The following is a 21844-nucleotide window of genomic DNA, read 5'->3' on the forward strand; positions in this document are numbered from 1 at the left end:
TGAAAAGCTTTCTCTCAACTCCTTATTCACTAATGTCTCATAGCTGAAATGGCTGCCAATGCTTAATTAATTATTACCAGGGTAAAGTTTCCTGTTGATAAATAAGGCATAAAATGTTCATCAATCACATATCTAAGATAACAGACAGCTAGGAGTGGAAAATAGGAACACAGCATAGCATAGAGAAAGAGTTTATACGTCTAGAATAGTGAAGAAATCTGACTGAAACTTTTCCAAAGTCTCACTTCAAAGCAAAGCCAATAAAATAAAATGCTTACATTTCTAGAGATTTAGATAAAGCATTAAAATATGCAATTTTAGTTGCATATGAGGTACTTTGTATGAGGTACTTGCACAACATCTGATCACCAGATGCTAAAATATGACAAAAAATGTATTAATGATACTGTTAGAAATATAGAATAGAGCCAATCTAAAAAGCAAGATAGTAGAGACTCTAAATTACACAATTAAAAACACAATCATAAAAATATATCAAATTTTATATACAATTCTGTATATAGGTGTATCTTATTGTGTGCTATACAAAGTGCCTTTACAGAGGTGTGCATGGTCCACTAAGTCAGGCTTACTCCAGACTCCAGATCATCCACTATGAAAGGCTGTTTCTCCCTGAGGATTTTATAGAATTCTGCTTTCACAGCTCTTCCTCCTGAGTCGAGACATCTGTACAGGAGCCTCATTTGCTTATAAGATGAAGATTCAACACTGATGTTACTGTACATTTCATCACTAATCATTTTCTTGCTTTTCAGACGGTCTGCTATCTCCATTACTGAAAAAACTCTCTGAATGAGCTTTTCTCTGTGTTGATCCACAAAGTCAGCACCTAAAATGCAGATGATAATTGAATGATTAAACACTTAAACATGAAACATTTAAACAATGTACACAGCAAAATATGTCCACTGCAACAGGATTAGATATTTGAATATTTAAATGGGTTCCATGTAAAGAGTTCCATAGAAATGTTCAATAGATAAAATGTTTGTATGTGTCCCTGTTAAAAAAAAAGGGGTTGATGCACCAAAAACTGATACAGTTGCAGTGTAATCTAATGTGAAATGTGAAATTTAATGAAACTTCCAGTGAGTACAATTTTTCACACAGCCTTACCTGTTGTATCCATTCTGGGTGAGGCTCTCTCTGGACCTGACATGACAAGACAAAAATAAGGATAAAGGGTCATAAAGATGAATGAATGGACGAATGAAAGACAGGCTTATTAACCCATTGATACCAGCTGCTCCTAACTGTATGTACCCTCATTTTCACATTTGCTTACCTGTAAGCAGGACCATACGAGGCCTCCACACCACCTGGTCTTTTTCATCTATAACACTTAATGTGACTTTATTAACCGCAGGATCAAAAAGCACCTCAAATGTAGGGTGATAGTTGGGGTCATAGTCACAATCAAATTTCTCATCCTAAGGACATAGTTGATGGAGAGAATATTCCAGAAGTCAACCATGTTTCTTCAACAATGACAAAGGTGACAATGAGCCTTTTGTATAATGATATGAGCAGTTTTACTTTACCTCTGGTTGGGATACATAATCACAGTCAGTAGTTTTACAGCACGGTCTGTACTTTTTACCAGGGGTCAGCTGACATTTGGAGCTTGTCATAATATATGTGTTGCTCTCATGTATTTTCTGCACCTTTAAGGCCAAAAAATAGTATTGTATTTTAACAAATTTAACAGAAATACTGTAAAAATTCAAAATTTGGACACTAAGATGTGTCTAATAATATGATATCTTTTCACTGCACATAAGGACAACATCAGGAATAAAGATCACTAACATATAATGTTAAACATAATAAACATATTCATAAATGCAGATTACCTCTTTAACTGGGACATTCTTTGGCAGCAGATGGATATATAGTTTACTCATCCTTTTTTCATAGAACAGTAGAACTTGTGCTTTCTTATTAATAGACCAACGTGATATCATGAGACCAAAGCGGGAGAGATCTTGAATGTTTATGATCACGTGTGTGTTTGTTACTTTTAGCGGCTGAATGATCTCCATATTTCCATCAGTCACATGTGCCACAGTCAGTTCCACCACATCTGTGCCTGTAACACGTAAACAGCAACAAATAATAATAATAATAATAATAATAATAATAACAAACATGATTAAGTATCTACACTACACTACACTACAATACAATACAAGGTGTCCCAAAAGTTTCCATACATAGGGGAAATTAATACTTTTTGACAAAATGTCATCCAAAATTTTTCAGATAGCCTTTAAGAAAGTCTTTGACAAAAGAAGTATGTATTAAAATCATTCTCATGGCTGGATCAGGAAGCTGTCACAAGGTTGCGATGGACTTTAACAGGAAATATGGCGAGCAGATCACACACAACACTGCTGCCAAACTTATTAACAAATTCAAAAAGACTGGAAGTGTTGCGGACCAACCGAGAAGTGGACGTCCATCAACATCCACAGATGAAGACACAACCGACGTAGTCTTTTTTCTTGTAATTTTCTCTTGCTTTTATGTTACATCATATTACATTTGACAGCAAATGAAAAATGTATTCTTTATGAATCAGCATTTTCAGCCCTTCCAACCTGTTTTCTTTTTTTTAAGTTTAAATGCGATCGTCTAGATGATATTAAAAATTCTGTCTCAGATGCTTGTACTCAAGAAGAATCTGCCAACCTGGGAGGCGTGAACTATACACATGTGATTTCTGTAATCTGTTTGGGGAGCCTAGAAAATTGACCCAACTCTGAATGAAATGTTTTGCAGATTTTCATAAATTTCCACAGTAATAATAGTTCATCGTTTCAAGAAATAGTCTGATTTTGAGACACAACAGCGTAATTTCAATAAACCTTATCATTATTAAGACTTACAACAGTTGAAACAGGTTTCCACAGGAAATTGTATATTTATTAGAGAAACATTTTACTATTTTATAAATATTGTTACAGTGCATGCCTTTCTCCATAGTTACACTGTCATTTGTGGTTTGCTGTGAATTCAGCTATGTTTATGTACACATTTTTATAACACACCTTTACTACATCTGTTAAAGAGCAGCTTTCACTTTTATTATAAATGTTAGTGAAAGGTCAACTTACGGGTCTCACAGTGTGGAAGGTGCAGGTGACAGATTGAACCTTCAAGGCAGTCAATATTGTACAGAGGCCCTGCAGGCTTCTGGCCTAATTCATCCAAGAGACTGCTGTCCCAGGACACTATTCTGTACAGCACTTCCCCTTTCCCTTCCATCTCAAACACAAGGTTGGTCAGTTTGCACATAAACTGACCAGCATGAGGGCAGAGAAACCTGAAACACAGAAAACCCAGGTGAGAAACATATCAGCTATAATATCTTAAGCAGTCAAAAGCTTGCAGATTATATTTTAACACCAAATAAAAACAATTATTTTACAAAAGTCAGTAAATCTTCTTTTCTGTAAATTTAAACAAGTCACCTAGACATGAAATCTGCTTGTTCTGAACACCTACGCTACTGATTTGACCAACCCTGGAGTGAGAGAATTAAATAAGCAGGTGTTTTACCTGTATTCATGTCCGTTCTTATCCTCAGCACATATTTCACCCAATTCAGGAGTAAATTGTTGAATGTCTGCTGGTTGCTGAACACGTAGGGTAAATAGTCAGGTTAGTCATATTATTTCTGAATCAAGATGCATTTTTAATAAGTAGTTTTTACATAAATCAATTAAATGTCCCCAATCAAACAAGTATCTACTGAAAAGTCTCTGTGAATAAGAAACAAAACCATTCATTCATTCATTCATTCATTCATTTTTCCATCCATCCTTAATAATCATATCCATTCCAGGGCAACATCCACACACATATTCATATTTAAGGACAATTAGGCACAACCAGTTCACCTACTGACATGTTTTTGGGAGGTGGCGGGACCCTTGACTTGGGTAGAATGTGTGAGCTTAGGATTGCACTGGTCCTCTGGCTCAAAAACCTTTCCTATAAATACATAAAAAAAAAAAATTAGACAGAATTTTGACTCATTAGAATATACAATAATCTACCTGGGCTTGATCAGTCATTTGGCATTATTTCCTTAAATTGGTGCCATACAGGGGCAAAAACAGAAATTTTCTTTGCTTTTGAAGCAGTACATTGGACAACACCATCTTCTCCTCCAGCCTCAACATGTTAATGAGTAAATGTCGACTCACTCACCAGGGTTGTTTTGATGCGTATGGGAAAGGGGCCCAGAGGGAATAGGGGAAACCATCTTAGCAGGCCGACGAACAGGAGGACTGTTTGGAGCTTCGGTAGTACAAAGTAGTACAAAAGTAGCAATCAGCAAATAAATGAAAATAGATAGCCATGCATATTAATTTATAAAATCAATTGCCTTACTTTTTTTTTTTTTTTTTTTTTTTAGATGTGAAGCTTCTCATGGACCTGGCTGATAGTCAGTGTTTGGCAAGCTATTTAAAAATGTCATGTGTTAACGTACAAATTACTCAAAAAAAAATGAAGCTAAACTATATTAAAGCTCTCCTTCAGAAAACGTAGCTAATTACAATAAAACTTCATGGCAAATGTAGCTTAACTACATACTACTTTCAATATATATATTTTTAAACTTAATAATTAACAGCGAATATAAAAATGGGCAGTTACGCATCAGGACCAACGGTGGCTCAGTGGTTAAGGCTTTGGGATACTGATCAGAAGGTCTAAATCTCAGAAGTGCCAAATGACTAATTGCAAATGTTAAACAAAGGGGTTGTCAATAGATCAATAGGCAGATAACAACCAACACCCCATGAACTCACCTGCAGACTCTTCCACCTTTGATTTCTTTTCCTTCTTTTTTTTCTTTGTTTCATGTTCCACTTTTGTTAACACCTTTGTGTCCATTTCCAAATGGCAGCCTCTGTTTCCTGCCACCATCATCTCTATCTTCTCCAGCAGCTCTGTGACCTGAGAGTCATCATCCCTCTTCTTATTGTTAAAAACATGATATCTGTTTCCACATTTCTCAATCAGCCACTGGATATACGCTTCTCCTCTCTCAATATGCTGCTCTATGGTTGAGTCTCCCAGAGAGTCCCCGAAAGTGAACAGAACTATGGTATGATGCCAGACATTGTCACCAAGAAGATTCAGATATCCCTGTAAGACATTCTTCTCACTTTTCCATGATTTGAAGTCTAAACGCAGAACCAGCAGTACCGCGTGGGGACCTGGAGGACACATGGACACACTGTGGACAATCTCCTGTTTAAGTAAGTCACAGGAGTTCCTTACAGCTTTATTTCTCTGCCATCCTGGAGCTTCAACCACAGTAATCTTCCTCCCTGCTACTTCTCCATGTCTCATCACACACTGTGCACTTTCCTGTAAGTCAAAATCTTCTCTACCCAGGATGGTGTTTCCGGAGGAACTTTTCCCAGCATTCCTGCAGCCCAGGAGCACACTCCTCACTTCAGAGAGATGGTTTGCTTCACCTGCAGGACAAAAATGAAAAAAAAAATTGTCTCCGTTGATGCCTTTGATTAAGTACTGGTTAAGTTATGACTACTGGGAACAGTGAGTGATGCATACCTGCAATCCATGGGTTTTAACCCTTTTACTGAAACTTATTGAACATAGACATTGTGCAAAAACTTCATGCGTACACAACTTCAGTTCTAATCACTGAACTCTATTCTTTTTTTCTTCTTTCTTACAAAATCCTCTTTTGAACCTTGTGCCAAAGTACCCAAGATCATATATATATATATATATATATATATATATATATATATATATATATATATATATATATATATATATATATATATATATATATATATATATATATATATATATATATAGTATGTACTCCTTTGTATAAGAGATAACCCTCCCCTGGAACACAGCGACATTCCTCTATCCCTCTGGCATTTATGCAAATACGTTCACTTCTTCGCATCCCTTTTCAGGATATAAACTTAAGGCCTAAACATACAGGGATTTTAATAATGAATTAAAAACCAAAAGATACAGATAACCAGTTTGTATATGATGAAAATGAAGATGATTTTTATGATTACAACAGCAGTAAATGCAAGAATTGCAAGAATTAAAAATAAACTCGATAATTGTCATGCGGAAATTATCGAGGTGATAAATTCCATGTCTAAAAACTCACCAGCTCTATACCCGAGGTCACTGGAGGACATCTTTACTCCACCTCTCTTTCACATCTGCAATGAAAAATTAAAACATATTTGTCACCACATTTGATAATCATGGGTCATGTGGGAGTATATGAGTCCAGGAGAGTGAGGCAGGCTAATAGGACAAAAACTTTATAGTGTTATCAATTTACTGTCCAGTGATAGTGCATCATAGTAACAGAAGACAACTGAAGTGCCAATTCTGCTATAAGACCATACAGTGACCCAGCTTAACAAACTATCTAGAGGACCTCGTTCAAAAATGCATGGATGTAGAGATGCCAACCTTACAGTATCTAGGTTAGCTAACCTAATTAATCTGAGAGTGGCAACCACAGCGTTAGTATTGAAATTGCGCATTAGTATGGTCTACTCCCTGTAAAATAAAATGGTACAATACAGAGAGAGAGAGAGAGAGAGAGAAGAGAGATGTAACAATATTGCTCCTATGCAGATGTATGCAGATGTTTAAAATTGCCTAGTGTCCATATTTTTGTATATAGCTATAACAGCTGGAGTTCATCTATAACTGATACTTGACTTACTGGCTGAATGAAGTGTGAAGTGAAAGACAGAAAAAAATGTCTACATCATAAAAGGGTACGGCCAAACAGGAACTAATACACATTATGCAATGATGACAGAGCAGGTAGAGCTGGAATAGGAACAAGGAAGACATGAAATGCCACACTAGTTCTGTGGCATGTAGAAAAAAAAAAGTTGTTTTTTTTCTCACTGTTAGAAAACTGTTGGGATAAAAAGCATCATGGGACAAACTGATGGGCGTGCTTGCGACCAACTGATCTGTGGTCATTTTGATGACTTTTCATTTCTTTATACTACTTTTTCTTGCTTCTGGTGTGCTATCAGCTTTTAACATACCAGCTACCAAAAACACAGGCTGAACTGCTCAAACTGGTAGAACGTATTTACTGGTAGAAAAGGAAGTAGTTTCTGAAAATAGTTTACTGCTACTAAAACTACATCGTAGACATGTTATTTTAGGAAAAGAACACATTAATAAGGCAATTAGAAAGTCCCAAACATTTATTGATTATTTAGTCAAGCAATAAGGAAAATAACTTAGCAATTGGAAAGGTAGTCTACCAGCTTGATCAGCTCAGCCTGCGTTTTGGCAGCTAGACCTTCAGGCCAAGCTGGATTGTTCAGCAGGTAAGGCCCAACTATGTTGATCAAGCTGGTAGGCTGGATTTTTGAGCAGAGTAAAGTCCAACTATGAACCTTAACTTAATTTTAAAATGTGTACTGTATCACAGTTTCCAGGTGAAAAAGAACTGAAGGTACAAACAGTTATTTCTGAGAATGTAGTAGGGAGTGTATTTATCATTACAATGCTGATCCAACAATTTTATAAACCACAACTATTGGTAGCACTTTTTTTTTTTTTTTTTAAATCGGTGACGCTACAAACTTGAGGTTACTCGACTAGAAGTTCTCTATCCACCAACACAACAGATTTGTTTACACGCCTTTTTTTAAACCTGTTATGCTATGGCAAATGGTCAGTATGAAATAAAAAGTCACCAAATTAAACTAGATGTGACAGCATATGTTTTGCAATAGAGAATGATGATTAAAATTGTAGTTTTATTTTGTCACCTAGCCTAATTGAATTAGATTTAAAAGCACCATTAGAATTAAAAGATTTTACATAGAATGGCCATTCATGTTGGAAATACAGTTTAGACAAACTATAAAACATTTGCTGTAAAACAGATCGTGAAAGGCTTTAAATAGAATACAAGCTATAAAATTACTAGAAATAATGCACACTTTATTCCTACCTGACTCTCTCGCTACTGTTGAAGAAATGACAGGTGAGCAGTTTAAACTATGCTTTCTTTTTACTTTCTTTTTCCTTTGCAAATGAGTTCAACACCATCTACTGGTCAGCTATTTGGACAGTCTTCTATAAGACTGTATGATGTGGTTAACCCTCCATGGTACCGTGTTGCTTCAAGGCAACATGAATAATTTTATTTTGTCATAAAAACCAAACAATTTTCTGAGTTCTTTCTTCACCAAGAGAGAAGGACCCAGTACTTACCAACAGAAATGCAAATATTGGTCATATGGTCCACTGGCAGCTACATTGAGTCTTATTTCATCAGGTGTGCTGCAGCACCACATTCTCTCTAATAAAAATGACCCTTTAACCAAAATTTCATTCATTTTTCATCAAGATAAAAACTTAACCCATGTTTATTGGTACGTCAGGGTGTATAACTTCAGAAATAATGGATATAAATGTGTCTTTATATATACATTTATACACAATGAACCCATTACGTTACTATATGTGTTGCATTTGTGAAGATTATTAACCATTTTCTAAAATGTACATTTATTCTTTTATCATATATTATGTTATGTTAGTACATGATTCTATTAAGATGAATTCCTCTTGAGTTCTACTGAACTTCAAATAATGATAAAGCAGCAGCAGCACTGCCAGTGGATGAAAGTGAGGAGGAGGTGGCATTTAGTGATGATGGAAAATGGAGGGATTGGTCTGGTGGGATTGGTCAAACTTCCTGCAGGAGCAAGCAGGGTTGGTTTGGTTAAGAGTGTCTGCAGGAGCAGAAGGGATTAGTCAAAATTTCCGCTAGAGCTGATGGTATCTGCAGGAGCCGGTGGGTGAGGGCAAATTTTAAAATGGCAGCTTCTGTTTACGTACACCAGCTCCTCTATCTTCTCAACCAGCATCTGGTGGACCTTCCTTAATTTGACAATGAAATGTGCTATCGCAGGTAAACATTTTATACATAATTCTACAGAAGTTTTAATGAAAATTAGTTTGAGGCCATTATGATGAGTAACTGGTCCCAGTCTGGTCCAATTGTAATATAAGTGAAAAATTTCATGATGATAAAATTTATCATAGAATAAAACCCTGTCACCCGGTCAACCCAGGTCACGAACTCCAACTCCAAACAGTCACCGCGGCTAACAAACATGGCCGCATTGGACTCCCCTTCCCAGAATACACATACACTTCCTTGTACACTGTCACCAGACTTCTAACAACACACATCTGTTCCCAATTCACACACAATTACAGCCACAATATATATATAAAGACACTCACTCGTTTGCTCTTTGTGAAGTATATGCTCAGCTTACCTGTGTTCTGATGTTACCAAGCATATATCACTGTGTTTGTTATTCCTGGATTGATCCCATTTCTTTCCATTTCCTGTGTTTTCTGCCTGATCTGGTTTGTCCTGTTTGCCGATCACCTGACCCCGGCCTGTTTTTGACTACGTTTTTGCCCAGTGTTTTTGTATTGTTTGCTTGTTTCTCATTAAACTGCTCACCTGCAATTGCATCTGTCTCAGCCTCCATCTTGTGGCACCATGTCATAGTTTTACATATTTATAAGTTTACATAAAGAGAAAAAAAAAGTTCAGCAAAACAGCATAGTGCTCACTCTTTTATTAATTTAGTAATGAAATCTAGCAAACAGAAAAACCCTCAAAAGACTTCAACCCCACCTTGTTACACAGTACAGTAGTGCATCAATATACAATAATCAGATTCTATTTAATTCTACTACAGACTCATTAATAAGACACTGCACTGAGATCATGTGTTTAAGTTATGAACCTCTGAAAAAAAATGTGTAAAATCTGGAAAATATACGAAAAGCTTTCTCTCAACTGAGAGAAATTTCAATTTAATTTTTCTCAATTTTAAAATATATTATAATCAATTATATCATGAAACCTCTATAATCAATTATAATCATGAAATTATACTCATGAAACCTCTATAATCTCTATATTTCTGCTATAGGGTATGCATGTGATTTACTCGGTTAAATGTCCACTAAGCCTGACCCGATCCAGACTCCAGCTCCTTCACTAAATAGTGCTGTTTCTCTTGAAGAATTTCATAGAATTTAGCCTTCACAGCTCCTCCTCCTGAGTTGAGACATGTGTACAGTTCTCTCATTTGATCTTGTGGTGTTGCCTTTGCCTGAATGTTACTGTACATTTCCTTAGTAATCATGTTGCTGCCTCTTAGACAGTCTGCAATCTCCATTACTGAAGAAACTCTCTGAATGAGCGTTTCTTTGTGTTTATCCACAAAGTCAGCACCTAAAATACAAATGATAATCAAATAACTATAAACATTAATCTATCTCGCACTTCCATTGCAACAGGATTCAATCAGTGTTGATGCTAATTGGATTATGAACATGTAAGGCCCTGTACATCAAACACACATGAGTAACATTAACAGTAAATCATTAGATTTGTAGTAATATTTTATATAAATTTTTAAATATTTTTATAACATTAAGGTTCCCTAGAAAAGATTAATAACTAAAATGTTGGCATTTGTCCCTCTCAAGAAATAGCTCTGAATGCAGCAAAACATACATTTGCAGTACAGTCTAATGAGCAAGTGTGCCTAGAAGTGTGTTCCTTCCAGCAGAAAAAGTTGAAAGTAAAAGACTGAGTAAGACAGCCTTACCTGTTGGATTCATTTTGGTTGAAGTTGCCTCTGTATCTGATGTGACAAAATCAGACACAAAGACCTGAGTCTCAGGCTTTATATAATAAATGAACATCTCTGAGCTGAAGTGCATGAAAATAATCAAAATCATTCATTCATCTTCAGTAACCAGTAACAGAAAAATTGATCCTTCTCCTGTCATATACGACCTCTTATTAAATGCGTATAGAGACATTTAAACAGAAGTGGTGAGTATAAATCGTACAGTGGGCTACAGGCTATACATTTTTTTGACTACCATTTCTCATCCAAACTAAAAAACATCCTGGACAGGTCACAACCACAAGTGACAACAATAGCAGCCACTACAGGCCCACAAGAGACAAACATGTGACTTGAGCGACATGTCGTCTGCTACTGTGAATGTAGGGATAGCATGGAAGAATCTACAGTCTGGGCTAGAAAGAAATCAGCCACAGGGTCGCTTCTTTATACAAGTCTGTGTATTTTTCTTATGACTATTGGTGGTGCTGTTGATGCCTCCTTATATTGATGTCTTTTTCTAGTCGAATGATGGAGGGGTTAACTCATTTACACCAGCCACTCCTGAATGTGTGCACTCTGTATATTAAAAAGAATTAACATTTATTTACCTGTAAGCATGACCAGACGAGGCCTCCACACCTCCTGACCATTTTCATCCAAAAGGTTTAATGTGACTTCATCAACCTCGGTCTTGAAGACCACCTCAAATGTAGGGTGATAGTTGGGGCCATAGTCACAATCAAACGTCTCTTCCTAAGGAAACAGGTGATCGAGAGATTATTCCATAATTCCTAAAGTCAACCATGTTTCTTTAAAAATGATGAGTTGGTCGTATAATGGTATGAGCAGTTTTACTTTACCTCTGGTTGGGGTACGTAATCACAGTCTGTAGTTTTACAGCATGGTCTGTAGTTTCTACCAGGGATCAGCTGACATTTGGAGCTTGTCTCAATGTACATGTTGCACTTGCATTGTTTCTTTACCTTCAAGGGAAACAAAATGAAACAGTACTCATAGTGCCCACGAACAGAACATTTTAAAAATAATAATAAACATATTCATTAGAGTAGATTACCTCTTCAACCGGCACATTCCCTGGCAACAGATGGATATGCAGTTTACTCATCCTGCGTTTTCCAGTAATTGTTTTATAGAACAGTAGAACTTGGGCTCTAATGGGATACGCTTGGAATAGCAGTGATTTTAAGAGACCAAACAGGGAGAGACCTTGAATGTTTATGATCACGTGTGTGTTTGTTACTTTTAGCGGCTGAATGATCTCCACATTTGCACCAGTCACATGTGCCACAGTCAGTTCCACCACATCTGTGCCTGTAACACGTAAACAACAATAAATAATAATAATAATAATAATAATAATAATAATAATAACGATTAAGTATTTATCCCACAATGAGAAAAAATTGCACTCCTCCAATACAAGGAGTCCCAAAAGTTTCCATACATAGGGGAAATTAATACTTTTTGGCAAAATGTCTTCCAAAATTTTTCATACTTTGTTTATATTATATATATTTCAGATATTTCAGATAGCCTTTAAGAAAGTCTTTGACAAAAGAAGTATGTATTAAAATCATTCTCATGGCTGGATCGGGAAGCTGTCAAAAGGTTGCAATGGACTTTAACAGGAAATATGGCAAACAGATCACACATAACACTGCTGCCAAACTTATTAACAAATTCAAAAAGACTGGAAGTGTTGCGGACCAACCGAGAAGTGGACGTTCATCAACATCCACTGATGAAGACACAGCCGAAGTGGTGCTGGCAAACATAGCCCTTATGTATGGAGACTTTTGGGACACCCTGTGTTAATGTCCTTACCAAGAAACCTGTTTACTATTTTTGTCAGGTAGAAAAATATTACACTTTACTTTAAGTCATAGTCTAATTTGTGTTACATACATATAGTGAGAATTTAAGATCTCAGGTGTAATTGCAGACCTTAACCCTTTAGAAAGTTATGTGAGACTTACACATGCAAGAAGAAGTTTGCCTAAAACAAAGTTGTGCACAATTCTGACCTTGGACTTAAGTGCATTTTCTTGTGTAAAACTGTTTTGAATGAGGAATAATATTAGGTCCAGCGCTACTGTCTGACAGGTTGATGCAATTAGTACAAATGTAATTAATCATCTCTTTAAAGTTCATGAAAGAGCACATATTACAATTTCATGACCTTGATTTTTCAGTGATGAATGTGATAAGTAGATGTTAATTTCTATTATCAAAATTATCTTTCATACATTATCAATTTAGCATTTTCATCCCTGATTTTTTATTTATTTATTTTTTTTAAAGTTTAAAGGCGATGGTCTAGATGATATTAAAAATTCTGTCTCAGATGCTTCTACTCAAGAAAAATCTGCCAACCTGGGAGGCGTGAACTATACACGTGATTTGCGTAATCTGTTGACCCAACTCTGAATGAAACGTTTTGCAGGTTTTCTTAAATTTTTAAAACACATTAAAACACACTTTTACTTCATCTGTTAAAGAGCAGCTTTCACTTTTATTATAAATGTTAGTGAAAGGTCAACTTACGGGTCTCACAGTGTGAAAGATGCAGGTGACGGATTGAACCTTCAAGGCAGTCAATATTGTACAAAGGCCCTGCAGGCTCCATTTGGCCTAATCCATCCAAGAGACGGCTGTCCCAGGACACTATTCTGTACAGCACTTCCCCTTTCCCTTCCATCTCAAACACAAGGTTGGTCAGTTTGCACATAAACTGACCAGCATGAGGGCAGAGAAACCTGAACAACAGAAAACCCAGGTGAAAAACATATCACCTCTTTGCTCTGTAGTACACATACCCATATCTTTAGCAATCATCAATTTGTTTGAATGACAGAATTAAAAATAAAGCATGTATTTTACCTGTATTCATCTCCGTTCTTATCTTTAGGACAGTTTTCAACCAGTTCAGGAGTAAATAGTTCAGTGCCTGCTGAGACCTGTTAAACATAATAAGAGACCACATTTTAGCTAAAAACTTTTGATAAACTTTAGATAAAAAGTTTTGCTTACTTTACTTTTTATGTATAATCATTTTTCTATATAAAAAACGTCTCCAGGTTACATATGTAACCATGTATGTATGTATGTAAGCTGCGTCGAAATGCTATGGAAACGCCTTCAGCGTGACCACGCTCTGAATCACGTGTGTAATCAGTCCAATGGATGGGCAAGACGTCACGGGCGGGGTGACGTAGCGACCAGGAAGCTTAAAAGCACGTGCGGTGGAAACAGTGGCAGCTTCAAGAATGAAGCGAACGCTCGCAGGGATGCCGGAAGTATGGCACTGAGACGCAGCGTCTTGTTCCCTCAGGGAACCATGGTTACATACGTAACCTGGAGACGTTCCCCTTCAGGAACTCGAGCTGCGTTGAAACGCTATGGGAACGAGTATGCCCACGCCGCCAGACTTACAAATCCCTGCCTAGTGTGGAAGAGCACAGCTAGGGCGAGAGAACAAAAGAGCCCGGAGTGGCTTGCATAGAACCTGAGGCCATAGGACCTGACGAAAGTCAGGGGCACGGACCAACCCGCAGCATTGCAGATGTCCTGCATACAGACACCTGCCAGAAAGGCCTTGGAGGCCACCACACTTCTGGTGGAGTGAGCCTTGACCCCCAAGGGCAAGTGGAGATCAGAGGACTCATAGGCCAGAAGATGGCATCCACGATCCACCGGCTGAGGGTCTGCTTAGTAGCAGGGAGACCTATCTTAGGGGGACCATAACACACAAACAATTGGTCCGCCCTTCTCCACAGGGCAGCTCTGTGGACGTATGCGTCCAGTGCTCGGACTGGACACACACAGTCAAGCCTCTGCTGGTCGGGCTCCCGAAAGGGAGGAGGACAGAAGGCCTGGAGTACGACAGGCCGTGGTGTAGAGGAGGGAACTTTAGAAACATAACCCGCTCAAGGGTAGAGAAACGCTTTGGCCAGACCGGGCGCAAAGTCTAAATAAGAGGGGGCCACTGAGAGGGCCTGTAGATCCCCAACTCTCTTGAGAGAAGAAATCACCAGAAAAAAGGATGTCTTCAAAGTGAGATGATGATCAGATATCTCCTCTTTTGGCTCGAAAGGAGGTTTACAGAGAGCCTCCAGCACCACAGCCAGGTCCCACAGAGGGACACGAGATCGTACCGGAGGCCTCAGCCTCAGCACACCGTGGAGGAAACGTGTAGACAGCGACAAGGAGCTCCCAGCACCGGGCCCTGGGACAAGAACCAAGGTTTCCTTCATATGTCTAAGGCACATAGGGATCGCGGCATGACCTTGATCATGCGAAGCGGGTTTCCCCTCGGGGAGAACCCCTTGGTCTTCAGCCACCACTGTAGGGGTCTCATGTACAGCAGGCCAAAAGGTATCACGTTGGACGCAGCTGCCATCAGACCCAGTAGTTTCTGGAACTACTTTACAATGAGTGACCGGCCTTCTCTCACTCTCGTGACTGCTGTGAGGATCGACTCGACCCGAGCAGGAGACAGACGTGCCTGCATTGTGGTTGAATCCCACACCACACCCTGATAAGCGGTTCTCTGTACTGGAGAAAGCACACTTTTCTTGGTGTTTAGTCTTAACCCCAGCTCTTTCATGTGGGCGAGAACGACATCTCGATGCCGTACCGCGCCTGCTCCGATTGAGCTAATATCAACCAATCGTCGATATAATTCAGTATGCGGCTGCCCTGGAGTCACAGAGGCACCAGAGCAGCACCCACACACTTCGTGAGAGTGCGGGGTGAGAGTGCCAGGCCGAATGGAAGAACCCGATATTGGTAAGCTTCGCCCCCGAAAGCAAACCTCAGGAACTTCCTGTGTTGGGGAAGGATGGAGATATGGAAATATGCATCTTTTAGCTCGATCGTGACAAACCAGTCCTCGGACCCGATCTGAGACATGACTTGATTGATTGTGAGCATCCTGAACTTTAGTGGCATGACTGAGCTGTTCAAATGACGCAATTCTAAAATGGGACGCAACCCTCCATCCTTCACTGGAACAATGAAGTACCGGCTGTAGAACTCGGACTCTCTGTCGTGAGGAGGGACCACCTCAATGGCCCCCTTCCTCAGGAGAGTGTTTACTTCTTGTTTCATTACCAGAGCCTGCTCGGGGCCCACCAGAGTGGGAAGAACCCCGCAGAAACGAGGCGGTGGAGAACCAGATTGGATTCGGTAGCCTCTCTCTACAGTATGCAGGACCCATTGAGACACATTTGGCAGAAGTTCCCACGCTGCCAAATAGTCCACTAAGGGAATCAGTCTCTCGAAACTGACCCCTGGTGTAATAAGAGCGGCTAGCTCTGTCCCCCGAAGCAGCGGACCGGCAGAGGACGGCTGAACTAGCTGCTCTGGAAACTTCCAAAGAGGTAGCGAGCCTCCCAGTACCGCTATGTTCCTGGGCGGAAACTGAGAGAAGCGCTCGCCGGAGACCACTGCGCCCCGAAGCACCATGGGTGGCAGGGTTGGCAGACCGATCTCCTGAGGGCACTGAGGAGAGACGGGCACCGTGTGATGAGGTGTACACCGCTCTTCCCCAGAGGGGCCTGCCCTCAGAAGTCGTGGGCCACAAGCGTCAGGATTTCCTGGCCGAGGTCTTCTTAGACCGTAGAATGGTCCGCAGATCCGGCTTCGCCCTAGAAGACCCCGGCTTAGAGCATTGCTGGGGCTCCCAGTCCCCGACAGAGCGTCGCCTCCCGGTGTGAGGAGCTGGTACACGGAGGGGGCTGCTCCTGCCCGGCAGCCCCAAGAGCTAGAGAGCAGCAAGGGAGGAACTGCTGAAACGCCGCCGCTTGTGTACCGGCCTCCTGGTACCTGTCGACAACGGCATTGAAGGCGTTGCTGAACAGGCCAGAAGGCGCAAGCGGGGCGTCCATGAGGAAGACCCTGTCCTTTTCTTTCATATCGGACAGGGTCAACCACAGATGCCTCTCTACCGCCACCAGTGCTGCCATGGACCTGCCGATAGCGCGGGCGGTCTCCTTGGTGTCACGGAGAGACAAATCAGTGGTTTGTCTGAGCTCAGCGACATCCTCAGACTTAATCTCCCCGCCCTCGTCTAGCTCTTTCAGCAGGAAGCCTGCAACACCGCCATGGTGTGCAGGCAAGTGCCAGCCTGGCCTGCTACCGTGTACCCCTTGCCCACCAGTGCTGAGGTGGTCCGCAGTGGCTTGGAGGGCAATGCCGGAGCCTTCAGGGATGATGCCGTGCCAGGGGACAGATAGCTATCCAGCATCTGTTCAACCTGGGGCATCGCCCTGTAACCACGCTCACTCAGCCCCGCCACATTAGCATAATGACTGGAGGCGGGACTGAAGATACGGCCCGAGAAAAGCCTCCCCCACGACCTAGACATCTTGGTGTGGAGGTCGGGGAAGAAAGGTAGGCTCCGGCATGGAGGTGGCTGCTTACTCCGCAGAAAGCATTCATCCAGCCTGCTTTTCTGCGGTTCAGCTCGTTTCTCGGTGGGCCAGTCAATGTTCAGCTGGGCCACAGCACGAGTAACCACCTCCAAGAGCTCCTCATACCGGGGAGATTGAGGGGGCGAATCCTCATTGACGTCCTCCACGTCAACCTCCTCAGAGGAGGACAGGAGGAGCGTCGAGCCCTCTCCCCAGGAGGAAGAAACCGCGGAGCGGGCTTCCGATCCCAGAGAGCGGGCCATGGATCTGGTGGGTGAGGAAGAAAATAGGGGCTCGCCCATCTCCATTCCCTCCACCAAATCCATTTGCAATCCGCACGAGCGTAGCCGCCGCTCTGCCTCGGCAGAAGCGGGGCCAGCACCGCGAGGAGCACTGGTGAAGCCTCCCTCCTCAAAGAGAGCCTTCCGGGATCGAAGCACACGCAGCGGCAAATGCACACAATGCGGACAGTCGGCTCCCTCGAGAGCCAACTTTGCATGCTCCGCTCCCAAGCAGACAATGCACAGACCGTGTGTATCCCCACCCGTAGTATAGCGCGGGCAGGGAGAAACACACAGCCTAAAACGCTGCCTGCTCTTGCCCTTATATTTCGTCTTTTCGCTAGCTTTAGGCATGCGAAAGAGAAACAACATAAAAGGACCGACACACAGAGCGCGCGCTGAATGAAAAAAAGCTGCCGCTGTATCCACCGCATGCGCTTTTAAGCTTCCTGGTCGCTACGTCACCCCGCACGTGACGTCTCACCCATCCATTGGACTGATTACACATGTGATTCAGAGCGTGGTCACGCTGAAGGCGTTCCCATAGCATTTCGACGCAGCTCAAGTTCCTGAAGGGGAACTACCTTCTTGTAGTTATAAACCCTTTCTTTCAGGACACTGGCATCAATCAGTATATGAATTACCACTGCATGATGAATTATCACTGCAGGTCTGTTACAAGATTAGTCAGAACACTGTTGGGTTTCTGTGTGTAGTGTATTGTGACTCTGTGTTTAGCTGTTGATGAGCAGGGCGATGGGAAAGGGAAATAATTCACACCTCTCAACAGTAACACTGATACAGAGATAAGGCAGATAGCACAACAAAAGCTTTTTTTTTTTTTTTTTTGAAAAAATCTTAATCTGACTGCAACTGAATGTAAAGATATGGGGTTACATGTCATACTGGGTCATGAATATCAGATCAAAGATTCTTACATGTCCAGCATGAGGGTGCAGTTCAGATGTGGACTGAGTGCCTTTTTCAGTCCCACTGGCTTCTCTAAAATCCTCTGTGTGAAGAATAAACAAAATGCATACATATAAACCAAATACATACAACTATTTTTCAGAGAGAATTCTTGTTACTTGTCCCCAAATTACTTGTCCACTTATCATAAACATAAGGGCCTTGGGCTGAAAAATAATAATGGAACAATACTAACTGAAAACACCCAGGCAACAAAGAAGGATGACTAAGATCCAGCACCATGCACACACACGTTGATAATGTAGGGTCATTTTATCATAGCCAATCTACCTACCTGCATGTTTTTGGGAGATGGGAGGAAACTGGAGAACCCAGGGGAAACCCACACGGAAACGAGGCAAACGTGTGATACTCCACACAGGCAGTAACTCCAGCTCAGAACTGAACCAGAAAACCTGGAGGAATTTGAAAAAATATAAGCATACATTCATGAAATATGGTGAATATTTCATGCCTTTCATCCTTCTCTTCTTTGATTTATCTTCCTCTTCTCTCCTGCTCTCTTCCACTTTTGGTAATATCTTCATGTCCATTTCCAACTGACAGCCTCTGTTTCCTGCCACCATCTTCTCTATCTTCTCCAGCAGCTCCATAACCTGAGAGTCATCATCCATCTTATTGTTAAAAACATGATATCTGTTATGACATTTCTCAACCAGCCACTGGAGAGCCTCCCCTTCACTCTCAATGTGTCTCTCTATGGTTGTGTCTCCCAGAGAGTCCCTAAAGGTGAACAGGACTGTGGTATGACTCCAGACTTTGTCACCAAGGAGATTCAGATATCCTGCTAATATCTCTCTGTCTTTTTCTGTGAAAATCCTGTCCCCATTTACCACCACTAGTACAGCATATGGACCTGTAGGACACATGGATACACTGCAGATTATCTCTTCTTTCAGTAACTCATTGCTCTCCGCTACAGGTGTATCACTGCACCATCCTGGAGCTTCAACCACAGTGATTTTCCTCCTTGCTACTTCTCCTTGTCTCTTCACACACTGTGCGCTTTCCTGTAAGTCAAACTCTTCTTGGCCCAGGATGGTGTTTCCTGCAGAACTTTTCCCAGAATTCCTGCAGCCCAGCAGCACAAAGCTCACCTCTTCAAGATGGTGTATGTCACCTGCAGGACAAAAACACATTACCCTCAGAAAATGGTGCAACCCTCTTAGTGCTCATAATAAATATTTGAAAGAGGAACATCTCGGGGGAACAAAAAATCCTATGCACAGTAGGTTTGAATTGCTGTCAACTGAGTCATTATAAGAAAAACACTCATGTCATTTTGCCTTAGCTACAATCACAAACATATCTTCGATTCAAGATCATTTAATTTTATTTGCATAGTGCTTTTAACAATAGACAGGCAGTTTTACAGGCATATCATGAGACGAAAGGAGGAAGAAATCTTGTGAGGAACCAGACACCAGACTCAAAAGGAACCTATCCTCTTCTGGGTCACACTGGATAGTGGGCTTGTAAATCATTACAGTAGATATGAAGCCATACGAAGAAAAGGCAAACAACACCAATTGTGTTGAAAGGATACAGAATGATCATATTATAAATAAGAAACCTGAGATGAGCATAAGATTTGACTTCATGATTATAACAGCAATTCTTATTAAGTGCAAGACTTAAGAGAAACAATTGACAATTGCCTTGTTGAAATTATTGATATGATCAATAACAGATCTAAAAAAAAAAAAAAACTCACCAGATATATATCTGAGGTCACTGGAGGCCATTTTGGACTATTTTCCAGCTATCTTTCACATCTGCAAAGAAATATTAAAACATGTACCATTTTTATAACATTACCACTAATATTAGAATCCCCAGAAAATATTTATCAAACATAAAGTTCCACTTGGTAATAAACTCTCCCATGTTCATGTTATATTATTTGCTTATATTGTCTTACTGAACATTTTTCCAGTATAACGCTCTACAGAGGTCAAAACCAGGATAAATCAGAACATTATATGAAAAAAAAGCTTAGAATAAGGAAACATGTCATGACACATCAATAGGTGTGAACAGTGATAACAGAACAGGAAGAGCTGTACCAGGTATGTACAAGTGCTATAAGGATTTAGCATGTGACAAAAAAAAATAAATAAAGATCATTTCATACCCAAGTGTATATCCCACTTCTGAAACCCAATCTGTAATGATTCAGTCTAAATGATACATTTCAGGGAAAATGATTTGTGTAAATTAAATACTTTGCTCAGAATACAAGCTGAATTCATTAAAAAATTCAGAAAAATAAAGTTTCTTAGGCCTACCTGACTCTCTCGCTGTTGTTGAGGAAACAGCAGGTAAAGGGTTCAAAGTGTGCTTCCTCTTTGCTTTCATTTCAAGAATACATGCTATTGGCCCTGAAGGTGTACCTTCATAATATGCAACCCTGATTAAATATTAAATGTTGCTAAATTAAGCAAATTTTCACACCATTTAAAAAAAAAAAAAGATGTTGAGTATTATTTTAAATTGTTATTTTTTAACTGATGTAATGAATTATTTAAAAAATTATGTTTCAAAATCTATCTATATTTTTATCCATCGAAAAAGAAAACTAGGCTTATTTGAAAATGTGGGGTTTTTTTTTTTTCAACCCTTCCATGACTCCATCCATGCAAATTACATGAAAAACAAATGAACAAATAATACACAGTGTCAGGTATGCCATGTCTGCCACAATAGTATGTGCAAAGCAACTACATGACATGGAAGGAATAAAACAATCTGTCTGATGATTGGGACTTTCCACAATATTAATGTAACTATAAATCTGAAAGAACAACATTCTTTTCTTAAAAACATAATTGTTTACAAACTGCTCTAACATGCGAGGTTTGAAACATTTCGGGACATGCTGTTATAGGAAAACAATCAGTGTTGGGTAGTAACATTAATTCCGCATCATTAGACCCAATCATCAGACAGATTGTAACAGCATGTCCCAATGTGTAGGGAAAAAAAAAAACACCTCAATGTGAAAATTATTCATCGTTATCTTTGTTGTCTGTTATGCAAGTGAGCGGGAACTTACCTTAACACACTCCTAAAAACTGTCTGGACATGTCTGCCTTTGTACTGCTTTTTTTTTTTTTTTTTGGATGGATGGATGGATGGATGCCGAAGCCGCAAATTAGATGAAGAAGCATGCAGGAAGTTGAGCTCAGATTACAGAGATTACAGAAACCAAAAGTGCCAACATGTAATATAGGAGTAGAATTAAAAAACTTTTTTTTTTTTTTTTTTTTTAAGTTATTTATGAATGGTATGGTAAATATATGGTAAAGGACATATCATCCATTATTTCTTATGCCAGCATAAATCTTTTGAATATGCTTATAATTGCATGGAAATACTTTTT

General features: G+C 40.0%; 1 protein-coding gene across 1 annotated transcript; it reads right to left on the minus strand.

Moving 5' to 3' along the window:
• Window positions 1–578: 578 nt before the first annotated feature.
• LOC128317009 (uncharacterized) lies at window positions 579–19608 on the minus strand. Its single transcript, XM_053230319.1, has 12 exons — window positions 18888–19608; window positions 7944–7956; window positions 4842–5510; window positions 4237–4326; window positions 3932–4017; window positions 3583–3659; window positions 3138–3346; window positions 1875–2110; window positions 1563–1685; window positions 1307–1451; window positions 1138–1173; window positions 579–850 (listed from the first exon to the last, which is right to left on the minus strand). Exons 1-12 carry the CDS (start codon window positions 19599–19601, stop codon window positions 579–581), a joined length of 2670 nt encoding a protein of 889 aa, XP_053086294.1. The 5' UTR covers window positions 19602–19608.
• Between the last annotated feature and the right edge of the window lie 2236 nt (window positions 19609–21844).

This window comes from Pangasianodon hypophthalmus, chromosome 27, assembly GCF_027358585.1.
Source record: "Pangasianodon hypophthalmus isolate fPanHyp1 chromosome 27, fPanHyp1.pri, whole genome shotgun sequence".
Lineage (NCBI taxonomy): Eukaryota > Metazoa > Chordata > Actinopteri > Siluriformes > Pangasiidae > Pangasianodon > Pangasianodon hypophthalmus.

Excerpts from the sequence above, each read along its gene's own strand:
- LOC128317009 (XM_053230319.1), bottom strand. The coding sequence starts at position 19,601 with ATGTGTTTTTGTCCTGCAGGTGACATACACCATCTTGAAGAGGTGAGC. Across the intron at positions 4,327-4,841 it reads AAAGGTGGAAGAGTCTGCAG|CTCCAAACAGTCCTCCTGTT; the intron begins GTGAGTTCATGG and ends GTACTACCGAAG. Across the intron at positions 3,660-3,931 it reads CCGCCACCTCCCAAAAACAT|CAACCAGCAGACATTCAACA; the intron begins GTCAGTAGGTGA and ends CTACGTGTTCAG.